Below are 27,802 nucleotides of genomic sequence, written 5' to 3' on the forward strand. Positions count from 1 at the left end.
TGTGAGCAGAAATAGTCTGTCTAGTACAGCAGGGGTGCACAATCTTTTTCCCCTTGCGCCCCCCTGCCGGCACGCCCCCCTCCTTACCTTGGCTCCGGCGTTCTGACCTCATGATGTCACATTGCCATGGCAACCTGGCGTCACCTGACCCCGCAGTCGCGATCACCATGGCCGCAGCCTAAGTGAAGTTACAGAGGCCTTCGCCGCTCCCCCAACATTTAATTTGAATGCCTTCGGGAAGCGCGCAGGGCATCTGTAAACATTGCGCGCCCCGCAGAGAATCTCGCGCCCCGCAGTTTGCGCACCCAAGTAGTAGAGTACAGTGGAGTCTGTGTGTGTGCATGTACAGTGTATGTGTGTGTGCATGTACAGTGTATGTGTGTGTGCATGTACAGTGTATGTGTGTGTGCATGTACAGTGTATGTGTGTGTGCATGTACAGTGTATGTGTGTGAGCATGTACAGTGTATGTGTGTGTGCATGTACAGTGTATGTGTGTGTGCATGTACAGTGTATGTGTGTGTGCATGTACAGTGTATGTGTGTGTGCATGTACATTGTATGTGTGTGAGCATGTACAGTGTATGTGTGTGTGCATGTACAGTGTATGTGTGTGAGCATGTACAGTGTATGTGTGTGTGCATGTACAGTGTATGTGTGTGAGCAGAAATAGAAACTAGTATGTCTAGCAGAGTACAGTGGAGTTTTTGTGTGTGCATGTATGTGTGAGCAGAAATAGAGGGTGTGTTTTGCTCATTCTACTCGCACACACTTCGCTATTTCTGCTCACACAGTGTGTGTGGGTTACAGAAATGGCAGAAAGTATGCAGAAATAGTTTGTGAGCAGAACTAGTGCTGGTTTACATTAGTAATTTGACGGTGACTCCCTTCTCCCACCCCGCAGCCTCCCCCTCTTCCATCACCACGTACGAGACGTGTCAGACATACGAACGCCCCATCGCATTTACCGCGCGCTCCCGCAAGCTCTGGATCCACTTTAAGAGCAACGAGATGAACAGTGCCCGTGGGTTCCAGGTGCCGTATGTGACGTATGATGGTGAGCACAGCTATCTCTCGCTGACAGGAGGGTGCACATCTATCGGTCTGTCTGTCTCTCCATCCACCTCGCTCGCTCGCTCCTTTTCTCTCTGTCTCCCCCACCTATGTCTCAGTCCCTCTATCTCTCTCTGCATATAGTATCTATCTCCCTCTCCCCTTCCCTCTCACACACTGTCTCTCTCTCTCTCTCTCTCAGAGGATTATGAGCAGTTAGTTGAAGACATTGTGAGAGATGGCAGGTTATACTCCTCTGAAAACCACCAGGAGATTTTGAAGGTGAAAACAGCCCCCTACAGCCTCCTCCTCTTTCCCTCCTGCCGCCTCTCCTCTCCCACCCTATACTTTTTCTAACAACCCCTCTCATTCACCCCTCATTTCCCACCCTTTCCTCTCTTCTCCCCTCCTCCTCTCCCGCTCAAAGCCCCCACACTCCACCGATCTCCCCCTCAACAAACCTCTCTCCCTTCCTCCATTTTTCCTCCCCTCTCCTCCTTACCTCTCTTCTCTCTCCTGCTCTCTTCCTCCCTTTCCTTCTTTTGCCGCTCTAATTCTTCCCCCTCCCCTCCCCTTTTCTCCTCTCTCCCCCACCTATCCTTCTCTTATCCTCTCCCCTCTTCTGTTCTTGCCTCCCTACTTCTCTTCTCCCTCCATGTCTTCTTCCTCTCCTCTTACCCCTATACTTCTCACTTTCCTCCTCTCTCCATTCCCCTTACCCTCTCCCCCTCTTACCTCACCATTTCTCCCCTCTCCTTCCACTTACCCCCTCTCCTCCTCTTACCCCCTACCCCTCTCCTCCTCTTACCCCCTACTTCTCCCTACTCCACTCTTACTCCATTTTCCTCTCCTCCCCTCATACACCCCTTTCCTCCTCTTATCATTGTACTTCTCCTCTCCTCCTCCTATTGCCCCCCCTCTAGTTTTTTTACCACCCCCCATTTTCTGCTGTACCCTCCCTACTTTTTCTCTCTCTCCCCTCTTCTCCTATCTCCCCTTTTTCTCCTCTCCCCCTACTTCTCTCTTTTCTCCTCTCTCTCTTTAACCATCCCATCCTCCCCTCAGTTTCTCCCTCCCTCTCCTCACCCCTCAGTTTCTCCCTCCCTCTCCTCCTCCCCCTTCCTCTGCCCCCCCTCTACTCATTTCCTCCTCACCTCCCCACCCACCCACCCACTTCCTCCTCCTTCCAACCCACCCATCTTCCACCTGTCCTATGTCCCCCTCTGACCTCCTCATATGTCCCTCCCTAGGATAAGAAGTTGATCAAAGCCTTCTTTGAGGTCCTTGCCCACCCACAGAATTACTTCAAGTACACGGAGAAGCACAAAGAGATGTTACCGCGATCCTTCATCAAACTTCTCAGATCCAAGGTCACCACTTTCCTGCGGCCCTACAAGTAACATAGATGCCACACCCCACCTGTGCGGACACAGGGCCCCCAGGGGCCACAACATACTTGTTCAGAGACACATGGATAAGCGTGGCCACCAAGGGACACATTTAGACTTTAAGAACACGTAGGGCTGTCAGAGGCTACAATAAGGCTGTATGGACCTTGAATGCCCTAGGGGCCTTATTATGACTATGGACATGCCGGTTCTAAGGGGCCACATTGAGACTGAACATAGGGAACTCTCAGGAGCCAGATTATAATTGTACAAAAACACAGGGCCTGCAGGGGCCACATTAAAATGGACATGGAGGGCTCTCAGGGGCCATATATTAACTGTATTGGCTTAGGACACATTATAACCATACGGATGCACAGGGTCCTCAGTGGCCACACTGAATCTGTACAGACTCACAGGGCCCTACAGGGCACATTAAGACTGTATGGACATGCATATGGCTCCCAAGGTCCACTCTAAAACTGTAGGCACAGTTTTATCCAGGACCGCCTGCTAATACGGACAAAGCCTTCTTCATGTGGTCCCTAGCCATGGCAAGCTCAAGCTGCTAGGGGCCATTGCCTGATACAGTGTGTGGCCCTTAGACAAAGGTTTGTACTGTGGCCCCTGGACAAAGGTTCAATTCAGCTTCCTGGGGCCCGTATTACAGACACAGTGGAGCCCTTCAACAGATGTATCCGGTGGCTGCTAGACCTATATCCCAGGAGTCCCATTACTTACATCCAGTGTGGGACCCCTAGCCAAAGCTTCCAGTGGCCCTTGGGACTCCCAGCGCTACCACATACAGGCCCTTTGTCTGATTCCTGTGACACTCCTGACAGTATCATTAGCTTCCAGTGGCCCTTGCCTGTTATAAACTGGGGGTGGGGGGCAGTGCTTCTCCTGGCCCTCTCACCTCTGTAAGTCTGCGCACTGCCAAGGAGGAATAAATAAATGATCTGTCAATAATACTGTGTGTGACAGCCCATTCGACACTCCTCTCATCTTTCACCCCACCGTATACCTCTAGCTCTCCCTCTCTCTCTATGTCCCCCTCTATCTGTCTATTCACGCAGGGAAACCCTTGGGTAGTTGGCTCGCTAAACCAGGGGTGCTCAACTCCAGTCTTCAAGCCCCACCAGCAGGTCAGGTTTCAGGATATCCCTGCTTCAGCACATGTGGGGCAATCAGAGGCTCGGTTTTCATCTGGGCCTCTGATTGAGTCACCTGTGCTGAAGCAGGGATATCCTGAAAACGTGACCGGTTGGGAGGGCTTGAGGGCCGGCGTTGAGCACCCCTGCGCTAAACATACGATTGATTGCACATGTGTATATATATATATATATATATATAGGAATTGCCATACAGTGGAAGCATTCAGCCACGTAACCCCTTATTTTTTCTTTAATAATATGTAAGGGGCATTTTTATAGGGGGCTATATTGGAAGTAAATGGGATTTCTACAGGGTCTGGAGCTATAGCAGAAGTAAATGGGATTTCTATAAGGATTGGGTCTATAGGGAAGTAAATGGAATGTCGCTACTAGCCGGCGCTATAGGTGGGGAGCAAAGTGGATTTCTATAGAGACTGGGGCGGTATGGGGAAATACATGTGATTTTCTGTAGAAGCCAAGGCTATAGGGGAAGTAAAAGGGATTTCTATAAGGATTGGGACTATAGGGAAAGTAAAGGAGATTCCTATAGGAATGGGGCCATAGAGGAAAGAAATGTCCCAAGGGCAGGTCACACAACTCCTGCAGTGCACAGTGTAAATATGACTGCAAGATTTTGTGTTTTATAAATAAAGTTGTTTGCACTTAAAGTGTGGCAAAAAAAATGAAACAAAGTGTGATTCTGTGTATTTTTATACTGTATATAATGATACTGAGTAACTATATATAATGATAATGAGCACTCCGGGTATAGATAATTATGGTGAGGAGCTCTACACACTGATAATGAAAACAAAGCGCTGTATGATGACAACGTGTATCTATACACTGATGATGAACAAGCTGCACTGTGTATCTATGATGATGAATATCTATACAGTGATTATGAAAATGCCACACTATATAATGGTGCTGAGTATCTCTATACACTGGCGACACACTTTATTCGAGCTCGGCTAGTCCCACGAATTCGGGTATACTCGGGTATATTGAGGTTTGTGACTGTTTTCTGCCCGAGTGCATTGAGTTATTTTCCAAGCAGGGATTGAAGCATTTTATTCCCGCTGGCTGCAATACTGCACAGTATATATATATATACTGCATTACAATTCATGAATTTATGCCATCTGGTAGACACGCGAAGCATTGCAGCCTATTAAATCCTAATCATTATCATTTAACAGATCAGCCGCCCATCAGCCAGGCATGAACCCAGGCTGGGAAGGCAAATGCAACGGGGCTTGTCAGAGGTGAGGAGCGGCGCATTCCAGGTATCTGCCAGGTACATACCGGGTATTTGCTCGAATAAAGTGTGTCGGTGCAGTACACTCTTCACATTGCCAGGGGTAAGTTGAACGGTTTTATTTACTTTATTTATGCTTGCTAGTGGTGTGATGAATAATGAGCAAATAATCTATTATCCACAGTGCTCGACAAACCCGGTCGCCAACTCGCCAGCTGCGATCGGATATTGGCTCGTGGCCAGTAACCTTTCCCCTGCTCTGCAAAAAAAATAATCCCCTGTTCGGAAAAAAAAAAATTTGAAAAAAAAAAAATCGTAGCTGATTGGCTGTGACGCGGGATGGAGTTGCCAGGACTTCAAACCGACCTTTCTGCATGGGTAAGTAATGGGGGGGGGGGGGGGTTGAGTGCGTGCGTGCGCGTCTGCTGCTCCTCCCCTTCCTCCTCCTCCTCATATCCTCCTGTATAATTGTGTCAGCTCCTATAATTTACAATTTACTGATCCGGTCATGGAGGAGTTTGGACAGATGCTTCAGGTGGGGGGAATTTAATGCACTTTAAATATTTATATACTGTATACACTGATACATCCTTCCCCTCTCTCCGGTGATCCCGCTGCCCGCGCGGGTCACATACTGTAGTGGCCGGGGTGTTTCTCGCCCCCCCCCCATCCTGTGTTCCCGCTGCCCGCGCGGGTTACATGCTGAAGTAACCGGGGTGTTTCCCTCCCCCCCCATCCTGTGTTCCCGCTGCCCGCGCGGGTCACATGCTGAAGTAACCGGGGTGTTTCTCTCCCCCTCCCCCCCCCATCCTGTGTTCCCGCTGCCCGCGCGGGTCACATGCTGAAGTAACCGGGGTGTTTCTCTCCCCCCCCATCCTGTGTTCACGCTGGCCGCGCGGGTCACATGCTGAAGTAACCGGGGTGTTTCCCTCCCCCCCCATCCTGTGTTCCCGCTGCCCGCGCGGGTCACATGCTGAAGTAACCGGGGTGTTTCCCTCCCCCCCCATCCTGTGTTCCCGCTGCCCCGCGCGGGTCACATGCTGAAGTAACCGGGGTGTTTCTCTCCCCTCCCCCCATCCTGTGTTCCCGCTGCCCGTGCGGGCCATATGCTGTAGTAACCGGGGTGTTTCTCTCCCCTCCCCCCATCCTGTGTTCACGCTGCCCGCGCGGGTCACATGCTGTAGTAACCGGGGTGTTTCTCTCCCCCCCTCCTGTGTTCCCGCTGCCCGCGCGGGTCTGAAGATACTGCAGTTGCCGGTGTTTCTCTCCCCTCGGTGCTCCCGCTGCTCGCGCGGGGCGGGAGGAAGTAGCGGGGTGTTTCCCCCCCCCCTCTCTCTCTCCCCTCCGGCGCAGGTCCCTTCCTGTGTGTGTGTGTGTGTATGGGTATGAGAGAGAGATTGTGTGTGTGTGTGTATGAGAGAGAGATTGAGAGATTGTGTGTGTGTGTGTATGGGTATGAGAGGAGAGATTGTGTGTGTATGGGGAGAGAGAGATTGAGTGTGTGTGTGTGTGTGTGTGTGTGTGTGTGTGTGTGTGTGTGTATGGGTATGAGAGAGAGATTGTGTGTGTGTGTGTGTGTGTGTGTGTGTGTGTGTGTATGTGTATGGGTATGAGAGAGAGATTGTGTGTGTGTGTGTGTGTGTGTGTGTGTTGTGTGTGTGTGTGTGTGTGTGTGTGATTGAGTGTGTGTGTGATTGAGTGTGTGTGTGTGATTGAGTGTTTGTGTGTGTGTATGGGAGAGAGAGAATGTGTGTGTGCAGGACACCAGAGGTAACCCCCCAGTCAGTCACCCCCCCCCCCTCCACCAGTCAGTCACCCCCCACCCAGTCAGTCACCCCCACCCCCCCACACAGTCACCCAATCAGTCACCTCACCCCCCACCCAGTCAGTCAAAAGTCCCCCAGTCAGTCAGTGTCAGTCATACCACCCCCCACCCAGTCACCCAGTCAGTCATCCCACCCCCTCACCCAGTCACCAAGTCACCAAGTCAGTCATCCCACCCCCCCACCCAGTCACCAAGTCACCAAGGCAGTCAAAAGTCACCCAGTCAGTCAAAGTCAGTCATCCACCCCCCCCAAGTCAGTCAGTTACCCCCCAGGTCAGTCAGTTGCCTCCCCCCCGTCAGTCAGTTACCCCCCGTCTCTCCCCCCTTCTCTGTCTCTCCCCCCCCTCTCTGTCTCTCCCCCCTCTCTCTCTCCCCCCCTCTCTCTCCCCCCTCTCTGTCTCTCTCTCCCCCCTCTCTGTCTCTCTCTCCCCCCTCTCTGTCTCTCTCTCCCCCCTCTCTGTCTCTCTCTCCCCTCTCTCTGTCTCTCTCCCCTCTCTTTCTCTCTCCCCTCTCTTTCTCTCTCCCCTGTCTGTCTCTCTCCCCTCTCTGTCTCTCTCCCCTCTCTGTCTCTCTCCCCTCTCTGTCTCTCTCCCCCTCTCTGTCTCTCTCCCCTCTCTGTCTCTCCCCTCTCTTTCTCTCTGTCTCGTCTCTCTGTCTCTCTGTCTCTCCCCTCTCTGTCTCTCCCCTCTCTGTCCTCTATGTCTCTCCCCTCTCTGTCTCTCTGTCTCTCCCCTCTCTGTCTCTTTGTCTCTCCCCTCTCTTCCCTCTCTGTCTCTCCCCTCTCTTCCCTCTCTGTCTCTCCCCTTTCTGTCTCTCTGTCTCTCCCCTCTCTGTCTCTCCCCTCTCTGTCTCTCGGTCTCTCCCCTCTCTGTCTCTCCCCTCTTTCTCTCTCCCTCTCTTTCTCTCTCCCCTCTCTGTCTCTCTCCCCTCTCTGTCTCTCCCCTCTCTGTCTCTCTCCCCCTCTCTGTCTCTCTCCCCTCTCTGTCTCTCCCCTCTCTTTCTCTCTGTCTCTCGTTTCTCTGTCTCTCTGTCTCTCCCTCTCTGTCTCTCTGTCTCTCCCCTCTCTGTCTCTATGTCTCTCCCCTCTCTGTCTCTCTGTCTCTCCCCTCTCTGTCTCTCTGTCTCTCCCCTCTCTTCCCTCTCTGTCTCTCCCCTCTCTTCCCTCTCTGTCTCTCCCCTTTCTGTCTCTCTGTCTCTCCCCTCTCTGTCTCTCTGTCTCTCCCCTCTCTGTCTCTCTGTCTCTCCCCTCTCTGTCTCTCCCCTCTCTGTCTCTCCCATCTCTGTCTCTCTCCCTTCTCTGTCTCTCTCCCCTCTCTGTCTCTGTCCTCTCTGTCTCTCTCCCCTCTCTGTCTCTCCGTCTCTCTCCCCTCTCTGTCTCTCTGTCTCTCCCCCCTCTGTCTCTCTGTCTCTCTCCCCTCTCTGTCTCTCTCCCCTCTCTGTCTCTCTGTCTCTGTCTCACACACTCTCTCTCTCACACTCTCGATCTGGATATCTTATTTACCCTGTATATCTTAACTGCCCTATACTACACCGAAATAACCTATACTGCTTTCTTCCAGATCTGACTCAAGCTTCACCCGGGAGACATCGGAATCCCCCCCAACCCAGAAGACAGGTAAGGAACACCTCCCTCCAATGTATAACATTGCGGGAATGAGGGTACCTGGACATTGAGGGACTGCGGATCAGGTAAGATCCCAGGCGGGATTGCTGCTTTAAATATTGTGAAGCGGGGACGTCCAGATACTGGTTAAGGGGTTCAGGAAACTAGTCATTCACATCTGGCTTTTTTTTCTAGATCTGACATTTATTCACACAAACACACACACACACACATACTCAATCTCTCTCTCCCATACACACACACACACACACACACGTAACAAGGACCAATTGTAGTATAATGTAATACAATAAATAAACTTATGTCAAAAACGAATGTTCTTACTAGGAATTTATTCAATTTATTTTATTTATGTATTTTTTTAAAAGCGGGGGCGGGACTAGGGGCGGGTTGTGGGCGGGACTAGGGGCGGGGGTTGGGGGCGGGACTAGGGGCGGGACTAGGTGGCGAGTAGATTTTTTGGTTCGGCAAGTAGATTTTTGGGTGATTTGTCAAGCACTGATTATCCATATATGGATAATAGTTATTTTGCCCATTACTGTACTGTATGTCTTTGGTGCGGGGGGGGGGGGGGGTTGATTTAAATGTAGGCCATGTTTATTTTTTGACATACAGGATTGCTACCTCATTGTTACACCCCTGAGGAAGGAAGCTGTGTCTTCTGAAACGCGTAGGGTGGGTCCTGCTGGCTCTACTGCTGACTATTGCTGACTACCGCCGATGACCGCAGTGCACTGTCTAATCCTCCTGTTGATCGGAGCATAGCGAATCTGCTACCACCGTCTGCACGCCTCGCCGGGCAGGTACAAGGCGAATCTGCCATTGCAGTTCAACATTCCCGAGCTGATCACGCACTAGAGGTCTGACCCTGCGAGACCAGGGGGGAGTTCCATCTAAAGCAGCAGCCGAAGACCAGCACGCCGTTGATGCAAAGGAGAGACGCCAGGAGCTGACAAGCCAGAGATGAGAGGGGATACTCTCTGAATATCCACTGCTCCTTACCACTATACGTCCGGTAAGTGGTTATTTCAGCTACAGCAGCAGATCTACCAGCGGACCCGTTCCATATTATTACCTATTTTAATATATGTTTATGTCCATACTCTGTATTGTTCATTAAATGTGTCATTTTTGTACCAGTCACCTGTTGTTCATCTCAGCATTTTGTTTTTATTTTTTTTATTTTTGTCATAATTATTAATTTTATATATTCATATTTATTTTTATTGTTTATGTCATAGATTATCTTAAATTTATCATACAGTATCACGCTATGTGCTTTTATTTGTTTTCATTTCATGTATGACCCACTCATCGATTGGAGTACATCCCTGGATCTGACACAGTTACCAGTCCTGGATGTATATATCCTTTTTGTCACATCATTTACATGTGCATGGCGCCAGAGATATAACACCCTTTTTTTCACATGTTGTTCCTCTGACCTGGGGGTCAGAGTTATATCACAGGCAGCCGCCTATATTCTTTTTTCATTGTAGATTATAGGCCATTTTCACATCACATTGCAGATTAGTTATATATTGGTCACACATTTCTTTGAGATTTAGCGCTACCTAATTTTTGTTTTTGTGATTATGAAAATGCCACACTATATAATGGTGCTGAGTATCTCTATACACTCTTCACATTGCCAGGGGTAAGTTGAACGGTTTTATTTACTTTATTTGTGCTTGCTAATGGTGTGATTAATAATGAGCAAATAATCTATTATCCATATATGGATAATAGTTATTTTGCCCATTACTGTACTGTATGTCTTTGGTGGGGGGGTTGATTTAAATGTAGGCCATGTTTATTTTTTGACATACAGGATTGCTACCTCAGGCCTGTGGGGACCCACAGGGACCACCCGAGGACTCCCGGACGCCCATGGGTACCACCTGAGGACCCACGGGGGACATCTGATGATTCTTGAGCGAGCCTATGCGAAACATATTGAATCTATGATCCTGGGAGGACTGGAGACTGAAAGGACTGGCAGTGCATAGCTGTAGAAACCGGAGAAGCCACTTCCGCCCATAGTTGGAGTACAACCGGAAGTGACCCATGCGGATGCGAGCGGTGTATAGCGGTGTGGCGGTTTGATCCGTGAGACGTGCAGCAGACCAGTGATCTCTTCAGCAGTTCTCTCTCTCCCACGTATTCTTTAACATTATCAAATGTGAGTGCAATTGTTTACTTGTGACTTTGTGCAATATATTATCCCTACAAGATCACACTATTGCGATATCTCTCTTCTTATTATTTATTACTGTTATCTGATGAGAACAAGTGGCTTACAACAGAGGGTGTATTACAACACAAACCCCTACCGAGGGACACACAAAAGGGCTCCCATCAGAGAGAGATGAATCTCTGATATGCTATATTACATCAGAAGAACATTGTGAGTGAGACCAACACTGAATTAATAGATTGGAATATTTTTTATCAGAGACTACACTATTATTGGTTTTGTTTCTCCCCTTTTTTTCTTTATATATGTAGCCATGCATAATAATGGACTGCAGACATCTTCCCTGTTGGCAATAAACCCTGGTAAGTACAGGAATGCCAGCAGTAGTTATGGAGGTTTTCCCTCACACCCTGGTGAGGTGCCCTATGTATGGATGGGAGTGGCTGCATGCTCTGAGTCCCTGGATAGTGCCATCAGAGATGTGCCTTCCCCCTGAGGTATATAAGGCACAACACTGTCAAGTTAGAGTTGTTGTTGCTGATGTGTTTGGCTCCTGTGAAAGGGATTGCAGGATAGCTTTGTGACCCTAGTGCTGTAACTAGTGGCACGAATATCCAGATCAAGCCTGTCAAGGCCACACTGTGTCCAGGGACCTGGCACAGGGGTGATCTCCCTACGGGGAGAGGGGATCCCACTCCAATTAGGAGGGCAGTACCTGGCAAAGGGACAGCACGGAGAAATGTGCGGCTAGAGCTGAAAGCTGCATGGGGCAGTCTACTACAGTAAGATCGTCAATAAAGATGCCCTGTTCAAAGATACCCCCACTGTGTGAGTGTGAAATTACTCTACAGTGGCAGTCACCACCGAGAAGGAGTTCCTCACCAGGACCATCTCCCTGTGGAAGCACAGATCCTGATCAGGTGGGGGCGCTGCACATGATATAGGTAGGACTCGCACCCACTACCTCAGCTACCTGTTCCTGATGACATCCCCTAATACCATCGTGCGGGAGACTCAGGAGTCCTGTTACTTGCAGGTGCACCACCATACACGATCACGTAATGGGGAACCGGTTAGACCACACAGGCCAATGTGAGATTGGGTGGGTCGGACAGGAGGGAATACCCGTTACATATATATCACTCATCCACCAAGCGCTCCCCCTTACCTGGAAGAAGAAAACGCTGGGACCGCGAACAGTCCTAATCAAGGGTGTAGAGCAGCTATTTACTTCATATATATATTCACTATTGTCATATTTTTTGTCTGTTTTTGAGGTGATGGATTTGCACTGATTGAAGTCTTTTATTATCACATTATTATTGTGGTCACTACTTTTATTGTAGTTTTTAGAAATTCACTTGACACAGTTCACTTTCTTTTTTCTTTTTTGAGAAGCGCCCAGTCCACCCCTTTTCCCTTTGACATATTATATGGGCATGATGTACCAATGAATGGGTGAAGGGTGGGTATAGTGGGTCCGGGGTCGGTGGTTAGGCCTCCCGGGTGGGTAGCGGGGCAGGGTGGGTTAACCCCTTAATAACTATGGCGGTTATTAACCGCTAAGGTGATTAAGGGGTTAGGGGCCATTAGAATGTATTTATTATGTATGTTTTCTGGCAACAAAGGACAGGGACCTGCAGTAAGCTGACGAGGACGCCCTTCACATTGGCAGGGGTAAGTAGAACGGTTTTATTTACTTTATTTATGCGTGCTAATGGTGTGATTAATAATGAGCAAATAATCTATCATTCATATTTTGATAATAGTTATTTTGCCCATTACTGTACTGTATGTCTTTGGTGGGGGGGGGGGGGGGAGGGGGATGATTTAAATGTAGGCCATGTTTATTTTTTGACATACAGAATTGGTACCTCAGGGCTGCGGGGACCCCCGAGGACTCCCGTACGCCCATGGGAACCACCTGTGGACCCCATTGGGGCCCACGGACACCCGCGGGGACCACCTGGAGGCCCACAGAGCCTAGTGGGGACCAACTGGAGGCCCCCAGACACCTATGGGTACCCCCCGGGGTGCACTGTGGGGCCTGCGGAGTCCCGTCGGGACCACCTGGGACCCCCGCCGGCCTGGGGTATTAATTGTGTGTGTATAAAAATAAATAATGGTTTTATTGTGGGGTACAGGGGGGGGGGTTGTGTATGGTTGTTTAATAAATATTGTAATATTTATATTATTACACCTTCACCCACCCTCGCTACCCACAATAAGCATGGCACGGGTGTTCACCCCCTTCATTGCCTTAGCAGTTAGCCGCTAAGGTAATGAAGTGGGCTGTAAATGCATTTTTCCTGCATCAGATTGGTGCCAGGGATCTCCGGTGCTGATTTTAATGGGTACCAGCTCTGGAGACCCCCGGCATCAATCCGATGCAGGAAAAAGGCCTGATTTTTTCTAAGTCCCGTCTCGTCGCTCATCCCCACCTTCTTGCCAACTTTTTTTGCCAAGGCGATTTGGAGAGAAATTCGCCATTCTAAAGTGGCGATCAGCTGATCGGGGCTACTAGAATACAGCGAGTTGGAAAAGCTGGCGATGAGCGGCGAAAAGTGGCTTATCGCCGAGCGGTCGGCGGCTTTTTTTTTTTCGGGGGAAAAAAAGGCGGTTTTTGCTCTTATCGCCAGCTTCTTGGGGCTTTCTGAATCGCAGTAGGCTTTTTTGGCGAGAAGCTGGCGAGAAGGGGCTTATCGCTGTTTACTGCATAGGCCCCACTGTCGGGACCTGCCACAGCCTCCTCTGCCTAGCACACCCGCACCGGGAGGTAAGGGGACAAGGGGGACCCATGCTATATATAATTTATGGAAAACTACAAATATACTACTAGATATTGGCAACCTAGTAGATAACAGGATATGAATGAAATGTGAGATTTGTTCAAAATACTTTTTACCAAGTGCTGAGTGTGACAGAAGACCAGACGACATACACAGTCTCCCGGACTTTATGGTTTAAAGTTGTGTTCCATTGTTGCTCAAAAATTGGATCTTAAAACCCAAATGTGGGAGCTTTTAGTCCCCTTGGAATTCTTTAATTATTTATATAATTTTCCAGGGTAACTATGTCCCACCAAGCTCTTGTATTCTGAATCAACAACTATTCTAACCTTTGAAAATGTGTCTTTAAATCAGAAATGTCCTTTGAATCAATGTCCCCAAAATGTTCAAAGACCTGCAATGCTCTCTTTTTCCTTGAAGAATCATCGAAACAATTAAAAGCACATCCTGGGTTCATCCTGCAAAGGATCGATTTCTTCTGTGTCCGACATTTATACAAATACGTGTGAAACATAATCCAAGAATCGAAAAAACTGATTAGTGATCAGAACAATAACCTTCTTTCACCTCCACGCCCGAAGCTATGGAATTGGGGACAAAAACACCTGCTCCCTTATATAGATTAAACTTGATTATAAATGAATTCCTTCCTCCATGAGCTGACCCAAAAAATACAGTAAACAGTTCAAGTATATGAAGAAAGTGGGTGCTCCAATAGTTCCGGAATATAATAAAAATTGTCAATGAAGGAATCATGAGTGTAAGGCTACGCTTATAGTGACGGCGACGGTCAGGCAACGGTGGCTGGAAAATCAAATAGCGATTGCGACCAAACCGTCGCTCTGTCGCGCAACGCTTACTATAAGCGCACGTGACGGCGGCAATCCATTTGTTTTGCCGCGACGTCTCTGTCACTATTAGCGCAGCCTAACTCTTGCATGGAGTGGGTATAGTGATAAGTGAGTGACCAGTTCTCCTGAAGGGAACAGTCAAAAATGATACATTCACCTTGCTGTGAAAAACATGTGACATGGGTTCCCCTGGTGCCCCGTTGCCCCCTTACCTCCCGGCGCACTCGCGCCTACAGCAGCGGAGGCAGGGACAGGTGCGGGCAGGTGAGCGCATCGCCGGAGACTACCGGCGGCTTCCTTTGCAGGGCGCTGCCATTTTGTCAATCTCACGCATGCACAGTGCAATCGTGCATGCGCAGAGAAATCCCCAAGTCCGGCGGCCATGCTGGGGTTGGCGCCAAACGCGAGAGACACTTCACACATGCGCAGAGCATTGGAAGGCGCCATAGAGCAAGTTCGTGCATGCGCAGCAGGACCCCCGGAGAGGCAGCCACTGGGGGGGACAGGCCCGCGGGGGACTTCAACTCCCATGATGCCTAGGGGCATTGTATCAGTTGACGCCCCACAGCCAATAAGGCTGCAGCTTTCCCCTGCACCAGAGATAGATACACTTTGTGCGCTGGAACCGCGAGTCAGTCGGAGCTGGGACAGCATAATGGTAGGGTGTGTATGTACAGAGAGCCAGTGGCCCCTGCAATAGGCCCGAGACACTCTTAGGCCCCTGCTAGGCCAGACTCCCCTGTCTAGCTTGTGGTTGCTGCAGGGACAGGCCCATAGTAAGGGACACTGCCCCTGTAGAACGTAAAGTAAGGGACACAGTCAGGACGCAGCTGCATCCTGATTACAGGTGGTCTGGGACCAAACACCTTCTGCAAAGAGACTATCTTCACGGTGGGACGCTCCAACCCCTCACATCTTGCCCAGTGGGCAGCGCTTCTCTCACACTTTGGGTGGGTGTGGGACTCTGGAGACACAGTGTTGGGAACACCGTGGGGGAGGGTTACGGTCATGCGAGGCTTGGCGAGTAGCTGTACCCTATTAGTGTTCATTAGTAATGTTTTAATATAAGTGTTGTTCATGGTTATGCCTGGTTATATGCTCATAGTAAAGTATTCTTGTTTTATCACATTATTGTGTATTGTTCTTATTATTGTGTATTGTTCTTCACATAGTTAGGATCCAGCGCAGGTGGAGGCGCTGTCACCTATCGAATCAGGTACACCCCAGGCTCCCAGCGGCGGAGGCTCAGGCCTACTGTGAGCCGCAGGTAACGCACCACACACACACACCGTAGTCGCCCTATCTCCCAGGGAGTGGGGGATAGTGCGCTACACATAAAAAGGCTTTTTGAACCTTGGAGGCCACCATACCAACCCCTCAACAATCCAGCGCTGACGTCAGAGGTCTCCGGAGCGCCTGCTAGTGAGAGAAGCAGACGGGAAAGACTCCGCGTGGATGACCAGGCAGGACGGGAGTACGAGCTGCTGACGAGAGACAAGTTTTAGGGTTGGAGTGCGCCCCAAGTCACACCCTGCACACTACCGTTGTGTTATTTATTGCTTGGAGATAAAAACTTTATTGCACCAGCATTTCTGTATGTGTTTCTTCCCACATGTATCAGTGATGGCGGTTTGACATAGGAGGCCCTGGTTAAACGGAGGAGTGTGCAACACCCTTTAGCAGGGCAGGTATTATCCATTACCGTGTAATCACTTTATTATGTAATCACATTATTCTGTTTGCGCCATGAACACGCATTTTATTCCCTCTTGGTATATTGCAGTTGGGAAACTGCAAGTGTTTTTGGCAGCACCTGATTATTCACTGCACAGTAAGCATTGGAATATTGCACATTAAGCATTTGTTTATTTGTCACTTGTCACAAGTTTAAGTTTGCGCCTTATTTTTTCTTTACCTTTGGTCTATACAAAGGCCAGCCCTCTGATTTAATGTGTGCCTATTCTTCAGCCATTTTTGACTACCCCAGCTACACAAATAAAATGCAAAAACTCATATTTAACACACCAAAAAACATACATAATTTAAGGCTACATGCCCAGACAATGTGCTCCCCTCCCCAGGCATATAATGCCTGATAATATAACAGTGTTTATAGTGATTAAAAGCCCTGTTTAAGGGAAATTCCAGTTTAACTCCCGAGAGTTCACAATCTCCCGCATGTCCATAATCTCCTGACCAGAACAGTATCACTACTTTCACACAGATACATAAAATACATTAAAAATGCAAAGGCAATCCCCGGTGCTCAACATTAACTTTAGGATTACCCATAGTAAAATGCTGATGAGAATATGCCACAGGATAGGGCTCCAGCTTTAATTTTGGAAGCCCTGTTGCCCATTTCATCACACTGAGGTATTAAAACAATTTCAAATTCGATATTTCATTCAAAATCTCAACTCAAAACCGGAGCATTGTTCTCTCCGCGGCAGTGAGATGTCTCGCCCTGCACGAGGTATGGAGCTGAAGTCGGGGACAGGGGTTCTAACCCAGTCAGACTGGTTCCTATTGGTCAATTCCAATTTCCCATGCTCTCAGGCCCCCGCCCCTTGGGACCACCCTTAGGCACTGGCTTCACCCTGATTGGTCCTTTCTGGATGCCCGCCTCGCTCCTAATTGGCTCAACAGAGTAATGGTCTCTGCTGATTGGTCAGCACCCGAGTCTCCATGTTTCCAAATGGAGACCGGGAAACTACAGAAGTCGACGCTGATCAGAGCTCCATGGTGGTTTGTGGTTGATCTCGGTGACAAGAGACCAACGGTAGCGAGAACTGTGTGACCAGGGACAGTCATCCCAAGTTACAGGGATATCCCAGAATGGACAGATCGAGGGGGCATCCAGGGCAAGCTAGCTTTGGCAGAGGCCTGCACCTGACGAGTCCCCCGTGTGCCCTGTTTTTTGTGAGGTATTGCCATTTGTTCCCTGTTGGCTGTGGCCAAAATAAACTTCCAGGTCACTCCGGATGAGTGAGCGAGTCTAGTGACCAAGTATCAGACACCAGGGAGAAATCCACGGGGAGAGCCGGATTCAGAACCGGGGATCTGAACCAGCAGAGTAGTAAGAATGTGAGCCAGAGTCGAAACTAGAGATCTGGATTAGCAGAGTAGTCAGTATGTGTGCCAGAATTGGAACCAGGTTTTAGGATCAGCTAAGAACTAAACCAGGAAGCAGAACTCTGTGCCCAGGACATACTTGAAAACGAGAGGTAACTCTCAATGTATTACTTCCTGGTAAAATATTTTATAAATAATAACTAAACCAGGAACAGAAATAGCGGAATGTAACGTTTGGCCACGGCCGCCACAGGGACATTTTGCCACGATCTCAGGTCTGACTCGCACGACTGCCCACTGACAACTGAATGTCCGGACTGCTCGCTCCAACAACAGCATGTTTAAATGTCCTGTGCGTGGGACATTTAAAGATGGTGCGTCGGAGTTGCCTGTCTAGGCAGTGTAGGGACAGTAAGAAACAACAAGGGATGGATAGGGAGTGATCACAGAACCATACAAATTGGGTTATTAAATAAATAGATCAGGTAATCGAATGGTGGGTGCAAACTGTGAACTGAAAAGTGAATCAGACAAAAGGGAAGGCAACACAAAGTGATTGTGCCCCTAAAAGAATTCACTAAACTGCACACCACTAGGTGTAAAAAATAACTTTTATTAAATTTACTTAAAACATATATTACCGAAGAATTGTGTAACGTGAATTAAAAATGAATTAAATTAACAGTATCGAGCATCTATGTCATCAAATAGGTGTAATTTTGCTATCCCAATTATCCAGCTAGTGATGGTGGGATATAGAAGGCATATGATGCTACAAGTCAGGGTGTAACCCCCTCTGGATCAGCTAACAGACCGGATGGTAAATGTATGAAAGTCAGCTATGGCAAATAAGTAGTAATGGATTAATATCCAGTCCTCCTAGTGTGATAATATATTGTTCAACAGCTCAGTGAACTCTTAATTAGTGTAAGAGGTACATAAACTGTGAGTGAAAGCACTGACACTCACAGCAGCAATATGGTGAATTCACAGCATGTACACTGTAAAAACACATAGGACACTAGGTGAATACCAGCAGAACTCACTGACTAAAGACACTGGACTAAATTAGCCGAGTGTTAAGATCTGTACATACTGAAGCAGGATACTACAAACACTGCATTAAAAACAGCTCCAAGTAGGAGATTGACAACATTGCGCGTCCAACGCGCGTTTCCCTCCAGCAAAGGAGCTTCTTCAGGGACAATATTTACTGGAGGGGAAAGAACTGAACGTTTTTATACCCTGCCAGTGCCATGATTACAGAATCAATTGCTAACAGCTGTTGCGCATGCGCTCCATACACGCGCCCCCAGCGGCACAATAAACTAACCACATTCTGCTGAAAATAGACATGAATGCGATCGTGAGCACAGTACCTCAATAGTGCTGCTATTTGTGGCTTTCCTGATCGTTTTAGGAGCTTGTACAGCCGTTGTATCCATTGAGACGCGAGTACCGAGTACCCCGAGATGGACTTCCCACAGATTTATTAGGTATGCTTTAGGGGTTGCTAGGCTTTGGATTCCCTCTGTTTTTCGCTTTTGGGACGGGGCTGACGGCTGCACGTCCTGCCTGTTGGGTGTCTTGGCCATACCCCCTATTTAGTTTTTTTTTTTCCATTGTTTTTCTGTGCAAAACTGTGTCATTTACAAATACAAACATACATACACTACCCTACCCAAAAAACACCTACACTATCCCCCCAAATACACACACACACTACCCACCCCCCAAATACATACACACACACATGGGGCCTCTCTCCCTCACCATCCTGGTGGCGGATGCAGGGGGGGTGCTGGCCGGGCCTCTTGTTGCAGGCAAGCAGCTGGGGAGACGCCGAGTCCGGCGGCAACAAGAGACCTGACCAGCCCCCACACAACCACCGCCAGGATAGTGAGGGAGAGAGGCAGCAGCTGGGGGTCGGTAACCTGCAGAGAGCCGCAAGTAGGAGCGGAAAGAGCCGCATGCAGCTCGGAAGCCGCAGGTTGCTGACCCCTGCTCTAAAGAGACCTCTTGCTCACACTTCTCACTGCGGTATGCTCCCTATAACAGCTGCTCCAAGTGCACATACATGTGGCAAGATGTGCATTGAGTTGCATTCTCAATCCTGCTCATTGTTGCAACCAGGGCCGGTCCGACCATTAGCCGAATCTAGACGGTCGCCTAGAGCGCAGAGGTCCTAGGGCGCTTTAATAATAATTGCACCCCTTGAAGCCCCGATAGCTACGGCCAGCGGCGGCTTTACAAATCCGCCTCCTTTAGGCACTTGCCTGCGTCTGCTGCGGTGTCATTTGACTGGAGCAGAAGCAGGGCGGCAGAACAGAGGCGGCCGGCACAGGTAAGACAATACAACTGGGGCGCAAATTTTAAGTTTTGCCTAGGGCGCTTGAAACCCTTGTGCGGCCCTGGTTTCAACTATGGAGTTATAAGTGCTAACAATTAACTGTACTTCATTATACTATACCTTGTTCCAACTCCTGGCCTTACGCAGGGTGCTCTGCTCAGTATCCCCCCATGGTTTTTCTTCTAAGCTTAACCTCCTTATGTAGTGCACTTTTGTGTTTATTTACAGGTGCACTGAATACCGGTTTATTTTAATATTTTGTTTCTAGACTGCTTTTTCTGGTTGGTCACACAGCTGTGACCAATCTGATGTGTGATGTTGATTGGCTGGCTTTGCCAACTAATCAGTTTTTTGGCCTACAAAATAGATCTGGTTCTAACTCCACACTTAATACAACCAGCACTTGAAATCAAACAGTAATCCAGTCTCACAGATGAGGACACACAAGCTCAGGATTCATTACAAACCTCTGTTTTAAATATTGTTTCTCAACTCCAGTCCTCAGGGAACCCCAACAGGTCAGGTCTTAAGGATATCCCTGCTCCAGCACAGGTGGGTCAATCAGCAGCTCAGTCATTTTGACTAAGCCACCTGTGCTGGAGCAGGGATATCCTTAAGACCTAGGGTGACCAGATTTTGAAAATGAAAAACCGGGACATTTTTTTTTTTTACATAACAGTTTATTTATTGTAGTACACTTATACTTACGACCATTAGTCTTTGTTACATAGTTGTGTGTGTGTTGACCTCACTAATCGAACAAAAAAAAAACAGATGTGAATGATTCTGAACCCCTTAACCAGTGTCTGGATGCCCCCTCTTCACAATTTCTAAAGCAGCAATCCCGCCTGGGATCTTACCTGATCCGCAGTCCCTCAAGGTACTATACTGGAGGGGAGGTGTTCCCTACCTGTCTTTCGAGGTCTCCCGTGTGAAACTTGAGTCAGATCTGGAAGAAAGAAGGGTAGGTTACTTCGGTGTAGGTATACGGCAGTTAAGATAAGACAGGGAGGGTGAGAGAGACAGAGAGAGAGAGGGTGAGAGAGACAGAGAGAGAGGGTGAGAGAGAGAGAGAGGGGATGAGAGAGACAGAGAGAGAGAGGGGATGAGAGAGACAGAGAGAGAGAGGGGATGAGAGAGACAGAGAGAGAGAGGGGATGAGAGAGACAGAGAGAGAGAGGGGATGAGAGAGACAGAGAGGGGATGAGAGAGACAGAGAGTGGGTGAGAGAGACAGAGAGTGGGTGAGAGAGACAGAGAGTGGGTGAGAGAGACAGAGAGTGGGTGAGAGAGACAGAGAGTGGGTGAGAGAGACAGAGAGTGGGTGAGAGAGACAGAGAGTGGGTGAGAGAGACAGAGAGTGGGTGAGAGAGACAGAGGAGAGAGAGGGTGAGAGAGACAGAGAGGGTGAGAGAGACAGAGAGAGAGAGCGTGACAGAGAGAGAGAGCGTGACAGAGAGAGAGAGCGTGACAGAGAGAGAGAGCGTGACAGAGAGAGAGAGCGTGACAGAGAGAGAGAGCGTGACAGAGAGAGAGAGCGTGACAGAGAGAGAGAGCGTGACAGAGAGAGAGAGAGCGTGACAGAGAGAGAGAGAGCGTGACAGAGAGAGAGAGAGCGTGACAGAGAGAGAGAGAGCGTGACAGAGAGAGAGAGAGAGCGTGACAGAGAGAGAGAGCGTGACAGAGAGAGAGAGCGTGACAGAGAGAGAGAGAGAGCGTGACAGAGAGAGAGAGAGAGCGTGACAGAGAGAGAGAGAGCGTGACAGAGAGAGAGAGAGCGTGACAGAGAGAGAGAGAGCGTGACAGAGAGAGAGAGAGCGTGACAGAGAGAGAGAGAGCGTGACAGAGAGAGAGAGAGCGTGACAGAGAGAGAGAGAGCGTGACAGAGAGAGAGAGAGCGTGACAGAGAGAGAGAGAGCGTGACAGAGAGAGAGAGAGCGTGACAGAGAGAGAGAGAGCGTGACAGAGAGAGAGAGAGCGTGACAGAGAGAGAGAGAGCGTGACAGAGAGAGAGAGCGTGACAGAGAGAGAGAGCGTGACACAGAGAGAGAGCGTGACACAGAGAGAGAGGGTGACACAGAGAGAGAGGGTGACACAGAGAGAGAGGGTGACACAGAGAGAGAGAGAGCGTGACACAGAGAGAGAGGGTGACACAGAGAGAGAGAGAGGGTGACACAGAGAGAGAGAGGGTGACACAGAGAGAGAGAGAGGGGGTGACAGAGAGAGAGAGAGAGAGGATGACACAGAGATAGAGAGGGTGACAGAGAGAGAGAGAGGGTGACAGAGAGAGAGAGAGGATGACACAGAGATAGAGAGGGTGACACAGAGAGAGAGAGGGTGACATGGAGAGAGAGGGTGACAGAGAGAGAGAGGGTGACAGAGAGAGAGAGGGTGACAGAGAGAGAGAAGGTGACAGAGGGTGACAGAGACAGAGGGTGAGAGAGACAGAGACAGAGAGACAGAGAGAGAGAGAGGGACAGAGAGGGAGAGGGACAGAGAGGGAGAGGGACAGAGGGTGAGGGTGAGAGGGTGAGGGAGAGGGGGGGAGGGAGAGGGGGAGACAGACACGGGTACACACACACACTGGTACACACACACACACACTGGTACACACACACACACACTGGTACACACACACACACTGGTACACACACACACACTGGTACACACACACTGGTACACACACACGTACACACACACACTGGTACACACACACACACACACACACACACACACACACACTGGTACACACACACACTGGTACACACACACACTGGTACACACACACACACACACTGGTACACACACACACACACACACACACACACTGGTACACACACACACACACTGGTACACACACACACACTGGTACACACACACTGGTACACACACACACTGGTACACACACACACTGGTACATACACACACTGGTACATACACACACTGGTACATACACACACACTGGTACACTGGTACACACACACACTGGTACACACACTGGTACACACACACACTGGTACATACACACACACACACTGGTACACACACTGGTACACAAACACACACACACGTACACTGGTACACACAGACACTGGTACACACACACACACACAGACACTGGTACACACACACACACACACACACACACACACACACACACACAGACACTGGTACACACACACACACACACAGACACTGGTACACACACACACACACACAGACACTGGTACACACACACACACACACACACACACACACACAGACTGGAGTACAGAGGCAGCCACGAGCAGGTGGCTCTCCGCCTCCCCCTGCACCCACCCCCGCGCCCATCTCCCGCACCTAGGGGGGGGGGGGGGGATAGGAGCGCCGGGACACAAAGGTAAACTGCCGCCGCCCCCCCTCCCCCGGAGGGCAGCCACGGGTTCCCGGGGCAGAATGGGGGAACACCGCGCAGCCACCACTGCCCGCCCCCGCGCCCATCTCCCGAACCAAGGGGACCGGGGTGGGGGGGGGGGGAGGGAGCGCCAGGACAGGGGGCAAAGGATAAAAAACCCACCTCCTATCCCCCCGGGCGGGCAGAGGGGGGGAGACACCGCGCAGAAGAGCCAGGAGCCGCGGGCAGAGACACACACCACGTGTGCTCTGCCGCAGGAAGCGGAAGCCCCGCCCCCAGGCACCCTTCCTTCCATCCATTCCACATGCCGGTCCTTGGTGAAGGATGATGCCGGGGGGCGGGGCTTGATGCCGGGGGGCGGGGCTTAATGCCGGGACGCTGGGGATTGGCCAACAAGGTAGGAAACTGCCGGGGGGAAGGGGAGGCGGCATTAAAAAAAAAAAAAAATACTTACCAGCCGGGGCTGCTGCAGTCTCCTCCTCCGCGCCGCCGCAGCAGACTCGCGCACAGCGCACAGTGCACCGCAGCTAATCACTCGCGCACCGCCGGCGACAAAAAATAAATAAATGGGGACACATTGAGGAAAATCCGGGACATTTCCGGTACACACAGAAAATCGGTACAGCTCCCGAAAAACCGGGACTGTACCGGCAAAAGGGGGACGGGTGGTCACCCTATTAAGACCTGACCTGTTGGGGTTGCCTGAGGACTGGAGTTGGGAAACACTGAAATAGAGACACACACACAAACCAATCAGGTGTGTTAGGTTAGCAATCAACTAACCACACCCACTGCAGGAGCAATCAGGCAGGAGAGAGAAAAGAAAGTTAGTTACAGCCTTTCAATTACAACACAAAAAGTTTGTGCACCCCTGAACTAGTATATACAGTACAGCACTTCCCTCCTGGTTCTAACTCCGCATTTAATACAACCAGCACTTGAAATCAAACAGTAAGCCAGTCACACAGATGAGGACACGCAAGCTGATTTGTTTGCATTAGAAAAGAGGCGTCTCACTATACAAGGAGCTTTCAAAAGAACTATTCATCCCAAGGGCAGTACAAAGGACACAAGGTCATCCCTTAAGGTTGGTGGAAAGGAGATTTAACCAGTAACAATGGAAAAGGTTCTTTACAGTAAGGGCAGTTAAAATGTGGAATTTATTACCCATGGAGACTGTGATGGCAGATACAATAGATATGTTCAAAAAAAGGTTGGACATCTTTTTAGAAAGGAAAGGTATACAGGGATATACCAAATAAGTATACATGGGAAGGATGTTGATCCAGGGAGTAATCTGATTGCCAATTATTGGAGTCAGGAAGGAATTTATTTTCCCCTTGTGAGATATCATCGCAAGACGAGACTATGGCTGAACTTATAATGCCATCGCCGGCGACGCTGACGTCACACTGCGGTCGCTGGAAAAATCAAATAGAAGTGACTTCCAGCGATCGTGACCAAGCTGTCGCACCTACTATACGCTCACGCGACGGCGTCAACACATTTGTTTTGATGCGACGTCACATCGCTGTTGCTGTCGCCGGCACTATAAGCGCTGCCTTAGCCTCACGTGACACGGAGCTCACGGAGGCACCGGCTAACAGGAACACAGGACGTCCCTACTAACCGGAGAAGAACCGTGACAGGGCTTGGAGTTGTCTGCAGGGTGTTCCCCCCTGGGACATAGCTTTTTATGTTTGTTTAATACATTTTTGCGCAACGCTTCTTTTTTTCTGTTCTCCATTCTCTTCCTTATCTACTTCTATTTGATTGGTGCCTACTACTGAGAGAGGTGTCCCGCTGAGCCTAGAGTCTTTGATGTGAAGAAGCATCTCACAGCTGAGCCCAGCAGTTTGGATCCCAGAGGGTAGCCCAGCTGAGCCAAGCAGATTGGTCCCATCTTTCTACAAGATACAATCAATTCTCTGCCTGTATTTGACGGCAATTCTGTAAGTGAAGACAAATACAGCAGGACTTTTCTCCTTAAATTACAGATTACATTGTTGTTGTTTTTTTTCTCTCCTGTGCGCTTTAGGTCTGTTTTCTTCCAGGGGGGTTTAGCAAGTTATAGTAAGACTTGAAGAGGTGATTGTCACGGAAGATGAGACGACTTACACAGGGATCACAGCACAAGGCAGAGCAAGGGGTTAAATAAACATGGGGTTTATTCTGGCAAAAGCCAACAGGAACATAACAAGCAATAAACACAGTTAAAACACACGTAAAACCGTGTAAAACACTTAAAATAGTCAGATTCAGCACATACAGGGTTAAAGGGTCTCATAGCTCTATAGGTGCTGGGCGTGACATAAGCCATCTTACCCAGGTCATGTCCCACTAATCATGCTTGGTATCATGTATATTAGATGCGGAGAAACACCTATGGTGGCCATTGCCAGATAAGAAGATCCGACTCAGAGATCCACGAGGGTGGATTGGTTGGCACCAATTTGGTGGTGAAGGAAACAGCTCTGCTTTTGGACCTCGTGCGCAACCACGCGGGGGTCCTTTGTACCCAACTTTCCCTGGGCCCTGCCCTACCTTCCTGATCCTCCCAAGTCCTGGAAAACTTCCTGGAAATGGGGGCCTACGTGCCCTTACTAGGGCATCACCCCCTGCCAGGGAAAACAATTGTCCAGCAGTGGGGCATGATTCTCAGGGAGAAAGGGGTCTCTGACTTGTCCACCTATGTCTAGCAAGGTGGTATTGCAGCCCCACATGTGTTAAAGCAAGGGTGCGCAATCTGGGGGCCACAGGACTTTCTGGGGTGGGGGGGGCGCGGAGCTTAATGAGGCCCCGCGCTCTTCTCCAAAGCATTTAAATGAAATACCGAGGGACCGCGCGAGGCCTCTGTAAGTTCTCTTACCTTCTCTCCGACGGCTACGTGCGACGCGTCGCCATGGCAATGTGGCACAAATGATGCTGCGGGGTCACGTGACGTCGCATTGCCATGGCAACGCGACATCCCATGAACCTGCGGCATCATTTGACGCCGGAGGCAAGGTAGGAGGGGGGGAGTTCGAGAGGGGAGGGGGGGAGTTCGAGAGGGGGGGGGGAGAGCAGGCAGTGGGGACGCAGGGGGAAAAGTTTCGCGCACCCCTGTGTACACCCCTGTTTTGTGCATTACGTACATGGCTTTCAAATACAATAACATTTTACATTTCACAGAATTTTGGGAAATACAGTCAGAGGCAATCCCAGGGCCTTCCAACAACCCCTGGGTCATGGCCTGTGACCCTGATGAAAGGAACAGCAGGACCAGCTTAACCTTTATTTTAACCGTCCCGCTGCCTGGCTGTTTTGTCACAGTGATGCTGATAGAAAAGCTTATTTACATACTGGAAAAAGCTTCTTTAAAATGTGGAACCCCTAGATTTCCAGATAGCTAGTGAGAGTAGTTACTTGAGCCGAAGGACTCCCCTCTGGCCATTTTCAGCCGTCCAAGTATTAATATATATCCTTCCGGGACAGTTATCTCCCTACTTTGGTAATAAATACAAGTCTGAACTATTAAGAATGTCAGCTGCATGATTTAAGGACTCTCTAGATTGCCCTGTTAGTGATTTATTATGTACAGTAGCAAACAGATGTATAAGTGCTTTCTGGTTTGTTAAGTGGTGAATGTATCCTCCCCCCACTGTGCGCCCCCCCCCCCCTGTTCCCTTCCTCCGTCCATATTATTTTCTCTAGCCCCCTTAAAACTTCAATAAATAATTTGAGAAGAGAAACACAATGATACAGAGTATCATTACCCTGATAATGAACACACCGCGCTGTATAATGATGATGAGTATCTCTATACACTGATACTTAACAAGCAGCGTTGTATAATTATACTGAGATTCTATACACTGATAATGAACATGAAGTGCTATATAATGATGCTGAGTATCTATACTGCCAATGAACACCCTGTGCTGTATAATGGTCCTGAGTATCGCTATTCACTGATAATGAACACACTATGTATGTGTGTCCCCATGCTCTGTGTGATGATGACACTCTTATAGGGTGGCTGTGTCAGCAGGAAGTGGTATATGTCACAGTGTCTGTTCGCGTGCCACAGAAAACCAGCAGAGTCGCTGTGTGTGTGTCACTGTGTGCGTGTGTCACTGTGTCATAGACAAAAGCATCAGGGGTGTGTTTGCAGTAGTGTTAGCTGGGGTAGCAGAGCATGGAGTAGTGGTGTGTGTCTAGCAGGGCATATCTGCACAGTGCGTCTGTGTGTGTGCGGGGGGAGGGAGGGTGTAGCAGAGCATACCTGTGTGTGTGTGTGGTAGATTGTGTTTAGTTGTGTCTGGTATAGGAGAGTGGGTATTGTCTAGTACTGTGTGAATTGTGTAACAGTGCTGTGTAGTAGTGTGTGCGTGTAGGAGTGTATTTGACGTAGAGTGGGTGCAGCACAGCAGCAGAGCTGTTAGGGGTGAGGTAGGGCTTACTCAGTGTAGCAGAGTGGGTGTGGTCTTGCAGGGCCGTGCGTGGTGTAGTAGTAAGGTGTAGTAGCGTGCGTGCACAGCATGTCCCTGCGGTCCGAGCTCCTAAAGTCAGTATGGTATGCCTTCACATCGCTGGACACAGAGAAGAGCGGAAAGGTTTCCAAATCCCAGCTCAAGGTAAGCAGAACTGCAGAGGCAGCATGAGGTTTAGTGACATCTGTGTGTGGGATCAGTACAAGAATAGCAGAGCTGGCTGCAGTGTAGGATGGAGGTGCAGTGACAGAGCTGTATCTGGCGGTCAGCACAGGAATAGTGGACAGGGCTGCAGGGCACGATGGAGATGCAGTAACAGCTGTATGTGTTGCGTCAGTACAGGAATTGTAGGACTTGATGGGGGTGTAGTCT

At 49.4% G+C, this 27,802-nt stretch overlaps 2 protein-coding genes across 7 annotated transcripts in view; both read left to right on the plus strand.

Annotated features, from left to right (window-relative positions):
• SCUBE3 (signal peptide, CUB domain and EGF like domain containing 3) overlaps positions 1-4,275 on the plus strand; it is a 56,626-nt gene extending 52,351 nt beyond the window's left edge. For all 5 annotated transcript variants that reach the window (XM_075614059.1, XM_075614058.1, XM_075614060.1 and 2 more), the window contains 3 exons: positions 903-1,055; positions 1,254-1,333; positions 2,302-4,275. In XM_075614059.1, coding sequence (XP_075470174.1) covers positions 903-1,055; positions 1,254-1,333; positions 2,302-2,451 — 383 coding nt within the window. In that variant the 3' untranslated portion in view covers positions 2,452-4,275. The remainder of the gene's footprint in view (positions 1-902; positions 1,056-1,253; positions 1,334-2,301) is intronic.
• Positions 4,276-27,006: 22,731 nt separating this feature from the next.
• Positions 27,007-27,802, plus strand: part of DEF6 (DEF6 guanine nucleotide exchange factor) — a 45,407-nt gene continuing 44,611 nt past the window's right edge. Inside the window, exon 1 of one of the 2 annotated variants that reach the window (XM_075614064.1) lies at positions 27,007-27,574. In XM_075614064.1, coding sequence (XP_075470179.1) covers positions 27,479-27,574 — 96 coding nt within the window. In that variant the 5' untranslated portion in view covers positions 27,007-27,478. The remainder of the gene's footprint in view (positions 27,575-27,802) is intronic. The other variant, XM_075614063.1, reaches the window with a different exon arrangement.

This window comes from Ascaphus truei, chromosome 9, assembly GCF_040206685.1.
Source record: "Ascaphus truei isolate aAscTru1 chromosome 9, aAscTru1.hap1, whole genome shotgun sequence".
Taxonomy (NCBI): domain Eukaryota; kingdom Metazoa; phylum Chordata; class Amphibia; order Anura; family Ascaphidae; genus Ascaphus; species Ascaphus truei.